Source organism: Hippoglossus stenolepis, chromosome 18 (assembly GCF_022539355.2).
Source record: "Hippoglossus stenolepis isolate QCI-W04-F060 chromosome 18, HSTE1.2, whole genome shotgun sequence".
NCBI lineage: Eukaryota > Metazoa > Chordata > Actinopteri > Pleuronectiformes > Pleuronectidae > Hippoglossus > Hippoglossus stenolepis.
In genome coordinates, this window is record NC_061500.1 from 4,163,271 (window position 1) to 4,169,270 (window position 6,000).

The following is a 6,000-nucleotide window of genomic DNA, read 5'->3' on the forward strand; positions in this document are numbered from 1 at the left end:
TCTGGACTCGACTCACGGGCCCATAATATCTCACATATCAAGATCTTCACTGACACTGGCTTTTCCTTTTGACCCACACACACAAACACACACAGGTTATTGGCGTGTGTGCAGTGAGGCAGGGAGCAGCAGTGTTCGATACGAGTGCTGAGCAGGGCTTTCCACAAGGATATGGGGAAGCCAGCGGGTGAAAGCAGTCAGCAAGGGGGAGTTTGGATATGCAGCCTAAGCCCCACTAATACGTTTGTCTACTGGATTGTGAGCATGGATAACAGGGTTTTCCAGAAAGGTAAACCAAAAAGAACAGATTTGATCTCATATGTTCTGACAGAAAGTTTTACTACATCAAATTCAATTTTCAAAACAGGATTTGGGGCATTTTCATTATTATATATATTATTATTCTCTCCCAGATACAGATTCCAATACGTGAACTTTGCAAACTTTGTTTAACAGCTTCGTGATGATTGCTGTCATTGTTGTTTGGCCTGACTCAGGCTAAACCCTCTGACAAACGACTACATACAGACAATTGAAGCCATAGAACTTCTAGAAATGAAAAAGGACACGTTTTGGACATTTTGGCTAAATCTGGCTGATACCACTTCTTCCTGATCTGACAACAGTACTTGCCAAAGCAGGACAGCAGGATTTATCCTGATAAAACTAATAAAGACGTGGTATCAGATTGGTGCATAGATTTCAGTACTCTCCAATAACCTATCCTGGCATTTTCGGGGGAACATCTCGACTGAGCAGCTGTTTCTGGAGCTGCAGCATCTCAGTAACAAGGACTGGAAACAAATCTAAAATGTCAGTAATGCTCCTGACGTTGAAATACTGCTGAAGTTTAGAGAGAATGACGAATGACAGACAGGAGCGAGTCCCTCGTCCTGTCCTCTGTCCGACTCCCTCTGCCGCTGATGTGATTCACTGCCTGCAGGTACAGAGCAGGGGGTGTCTGCTTGCATCTCAGCCAACAGGAATTTGCCAATTTTTAAAGATTCATGGCAAAGTAAGATATTCCCTTAGACTAGAGACAGTCCCAATGTGCACCAGGGTGAATTTAATGACTCCTGTTTTATTTACTGTGACTTGGCTCACTTTACCCTGAGAAATCGGCTATTGTATATTAGCTAACTGGCTGTATCCCCCGTGGAGCCCCCTGAGGGGATGTGGTGGAAGACATTATAGATGAGGTGGAAAAGAAAACACCTTCCTCTCGCATTCTTTCACAACACATTGTTTTTTTTCCACCTGCAGCAACAACAATAATAACTCTGGCACCAATCTATCAGAATAAAAGCACAGTCATTCTGAATGGTAATTGATAAAAAACATACATTTGGCATAAATTATATCCACATATTCCTCCGGATCGGAGATAGCATTAACGTGAAAGGATAATAAGAACAAATGTTTCTTTGTCTTTCTCTGTGGAGATACTTTCAAAGAGTAAGTCCTCATCAGAAGAAGATGACAGGACCGGCCATTTGTTCGAGGCCCTGAAGACCTGACTTCAGTCGGCTTGTTATTATGAGCAATGGGCTCCAACATCATCTCACATTTTTCTGCCGGAGCTAGAACAGGCTGATTATTTCCCATAAGAGATTTCTGTGTCTGTGTTTTTTCTTTCTCCTACTGTCTCCCACCAGCTTTGAAACGTGTGCATCTCCGTGCACCGCTCGGGATTCAGCAAAAACTCCAATCAAAGGTTTGACGGCTGAGTTGAATTTGTGTGGTTGTGTGTTTACTACCAATCAGGTGTTGTGGAGTCACACCCGCACAGTCACGCAGCTGAACTCCTGAGCTTTAAACTCTTAATAAATAATTCCTAAAGATGCCGTTTCCTGAACTTTTGGCTGTCGTTACAATTTCAGTGTGTAGGGTTTAGTGGCCCCTAGTGGGGATGTTGCATATTGCTACTGTAATATGTTAGGGTTGCAAAACTGCGGACTCTGTGAAAGAGGAACCGCATCCAATGTATGAGCTCTTTCTATAATTATGAATATTAGAAATAATCCAACACCCCATTTCAAACTGATTTGCCTAAACCTAATCAAAGAGGTGGTAGATTTACTGTACGACCCAAATGTCAATACTACATCATTTTGTAAGGTTCTGACGAATCATGTTTTTTCTGTTTTGGCTGGAAAATACTTGCATATAGAGCCAACATATATTTTTTAAGCTGCACTGTGCTTCAGTGACACAAAACACACACACAGCACTTTATGGTGTGGCTCTTGATTCGAGGTCTTTTGTGTGGTTTGCGTGTGGTTTGTGTGTGAAAGCCGAGCTCCCAGAGCTTACTGCCAGACTTACGTTCTCACTTCTGTGTCTGTGCCTCGCTGCGTGAGTTCAATATGCAGGACACATTGTTTTTGGGGGGAAGCCTTTCACAGTTATTTCAGAAATTTCAAGGAAAAACAGGACTTGGAGGAAGTGCCGCAGTTGAATAAAGTCCAACGCTGCAAAGCAACAAGGAAAAAACCCTCCAACAAAAGATGTAAAGTGAGAGAGTTCAAAGTGATATTCTGTGTTATGATGGTTTGATGGCGTGTGTGGGCAGTGGTGAAGTGAATATTACCAAGTGCGACAAAAGGGAAACGTGCATCACACTGACAGAATAATCCTTATTGAAGGCTTCAGCTCCCGTATTTAAAATCAGCCCCAGCTCTCTGCAGCACTGAACTGTTCAAGGTTTGTTCGTTCTTTTTGTTCTCTGGGGCTTTGGAAGGGGCATGAAAGTGAATTTCACAGGTTCGGGTCACAAATATGTCGATGAAATTAATCAGTGTTAAGGTTGTTCGTCTAAGTGCAGGTTCCTCCACCTGTTACCCTTGACAAAAATACATAATTTTCCATTACTTGATAGTTTTGAAAGAAGCAGTTGACTCGATAATTGGTCAAACAACACAATTTGTCAGCTCTGTTTAATTTATCAAGCAAAAAGGTTTCTCTGGTTTTTTTCTGGGAGAATTTTGTTTTTTACCTTTACCAGGTTATGTTTTTCACCCCTGTCTGGTTATGTTTTCACCCCTGTCTGGTTTGTCTGTTTATTACCAGGATTACACAAGCATGACTGTCTGGATTTCCACGAAACTTGGCGGAGGGATGGAACATAATATTTTGGTCTGGATCAGGACAAAGGAGCAGATCCAGAAATGTTTCATCACCTTCTTTATCACCTTCATTTCTCAAGGTATGATTGATGAAAGTAATTTGAGCAATTTGCTGTAGCGTGACTGAATTCAAAGGGAGAATATGTAAGGAGGGAGCTGTTTGCCATTCTTGTTTAAAAATAATGTTTTGACAATACTTAATTGGCTCAATAATTGGTCAATCAACACAAAATGTTGCCAACAACTGTGTTCATCAATCAAAAAGGTCAAACATTCTCTGGGTTGAGTTTCTTAAATGTGAGGATTTGCTGTTTCGACTGACTTGCTGAGTGATTTGTCAAAAAATATTTGATCAGTATTGAAAAATGTTGTTGAGTTCAACTGCAGATGCTGAACAGCTGCTTACGTAGCTGCAGCCGTGCTCCTCCACGAGAATGATCTGGGAAATCAAATCACGTCGTTGTCAGGTTTAATTCTTCATTTGTGGAGGATTGCACTTGATTTTCTTTCTTACAAAGAGCAGTGGAGGGAGCAGACACCGCGGGAGAGCGCTGGCCACGAGTATTGATGCTCTAACAAATGCGACCATTTAGTCTTGGCTCGGGCTGGAGTGTAATTGTAGTGAAATAATTAAAACTGTAAAAAGTGGGCACTCATTAGCTGCACTAAGCTGCTCGTTAGAGAAAAACGCCACAAACTGTGCACAGATGTGTGGGCAGCATGCATCCCTCCAGCCTGCATCAGCTCCTCACTACATCTCAGAATAAACCACACACACACACACACACACACACACACACACACACAAGAAATAGAAAGTAAAATATACAAGAGAACAGAACAACAGCAGCAATTCAACAAGTGAGAGGAGGAGGCGAGGATCGAGAGGCAGCTCGGAGAGACGTGCAGTTTCAAATCAACTCAAATGGATCCGTCTGCAGCTAATCTCCTGTCAAACCAACCCTGCGCGTGCACCGATCCCTGCGCGTGCGCGTGCATGGATAATAGCCCCCCACTGCGATATTCAACAGCAGAAGTTGTGCTGGGGAAAAAAGGAGGCAGCAGCTTCAAAGTGAGACACAATTCGATTCAAAATAAATATGCGAGATAAAAAAAAGAGAATAGAGGAGCTGCGGTGCGCAAAGAGAAGTGAGGGGTTTGTGGAGCATCCTCACCCTCATGAACTGGAACAAGGAGGAGGAGGGGGTGATAGGCAGTGTGGGATGAGGCTGTACAGCTGCCTGGAGAAGAGGTGGTGGAGGGAGGGGGTGAGGCAGGTGAGAGAGAGGACGAGGAGTCAAAACATGTCAGAGGTTTGGACGGGGGTAGACAAGGAGGAGGTGGGATGGATGGGGGAGGCCGCGGTAAAAACAGACACGTCCCCCCCCCCCCCTCCCTTATTCCCTTCCCACAGATTTCAGCCATTTGGGTTCAGGTCGGGAACGTGTGGATGAACTTGTCACTGCAGCTTCAGCAGCAGAGACGTTTATCTGGCACATAACGAGGCGTCGTTTAGCTCCGCCCGTTGCGCACAGACACAACTGCTTCTCGGGGGTTTCAGCCTCCATCACATCATTAAACTGAGGATTAAAAAGGTGCATGAACGCTCCTGGCTCCTGCGTCTTAAACCAGTTTAACCACAGACAATAGAAGAATGTGAGGAAAACATGTGCAGAGAAACAGTGATGGTGCCAAAGTGACGCTGCAGATGTGTGCGCAGGAATAAGGATGAAGTGAGGAGAGGATGAATTAAATCAAGGTTTTTTTTTTTGCACTCAACTAACAGGTCCACTAGTGTTGATGTGCACCCCCCTGATGCCTCCTGATTCTAAATGAGACGGTCCTCCACTCACTCACTCACCCATGTTGTCTCATCGGTGCGTTCCCTCCGTCCTCCGTAGCGCAATCCGCCACACGGATCACGACTTCCCCTCCGCGTCGCCTTCCCTCGGAGCTGTGCGCACCTCTCAGGCTTCGTGTGACTCACCTGCCTTCATTTGCTTCACTATGAATACAATAAAAAAAAATGATGTCTGTCGATTATAAAAAGCTTTGAAAGTTTGCGCCCATGCTCCCTGACGCAGCGCAACTTTCCAGACCTGGCACGCAGAGCTGTGCCATCCAGCCCCGAGAAGTTAACCGCGTCTGGCTCTTACGGGGTTTTATCACCCGGTTAAATGCATGATGTCAGACACAGGTTCCCACCGAGTGAGGAGGAGAAAGAAGACGAAGACGGTCACGCGTCGGGGGAAAAGTTAAGACGTGGGAAGGAAGCAGGAGATGGATGCGGTCACCGGAGGGAAGGAATGTCCTCTGCGCAAGCATCCGGCGGAGCGGCAGGGACGCGAGGCAGCGATCCAAGGCAGGCGCGGGTACTGTCAGCGGCTCCTGTGTGCAGTGCACGGGCGGGCAGGTTCCCGTGTGCGCGCCCGGCTGCGTGGGGGAGCGCGCGCGAATGTGGGAGAAAGAAAAGGAGAGAGGGAGAGAGGGAGAGAGAGAGAGAGAGAGGGGGAGATTTCAATGCAGTGTTTCACAGCTGCAGATTGGCTCCAAAAATGAGATTTGCTTTGGTTTTCTTCTCCTTTTCTCCATCTTCATCAACACATCGGTGCTGCAGACGTCCACCTCTTCACCAGGCTTTTCTCTTCCATAAGTCCATTATGCAGGTGTGGTGGAGGATATGCTGAGGCTCTCCAGTATATGTGGTTATATAGCATGAGTGGGAGGCCTGATCCTACCTCATGTTGCGTAATTATTGGGAAAGGCTAAATGCAAGAGTTTAAGTGGAGCGGGGAGGCTGTCGGACTGACTTTACCTCATTTCAAATACATATTAAGCATTCAACTTCGCTCATTAGGGTGCAAAAGGTTGTTTT

The 6,000-nt window shown here is 45.5% G+C and overlaps 1 protein-coding gene across 2 annotated transcripts in view; it reads right to left on the bottom strand.

Moving 5' to 3' along the window:
- lrrtm4l1 (leucine rich repeat transmembrane neuronal 4 like 1) overlaps nt 1-5,746 on the bottom strand; it is a 40,261-nt gene extending 34,515 nt beyond the window's left edge. The window contains exon 1 of one of the 2 annotated variants that reach the window (XR_004698879.2): nt 4,987-5,746. Coding sequence is in view for 1 of the 2 variants with exons in the window: in XM_035184593.2 (XP_035040484.1) it covers nt 4,987-4,990 (4 nt within the window). In the remaining variant the exon portion in view is untranslated. The remainder of the gene's footprint in view (nt 1-4,986) is intronic. The other variant, XM_035184593.2, reaches the window with a different exon arrangement.
- Between the last annotated feature and the right edge of the window lie 254 nt (nt 5,747-6,000).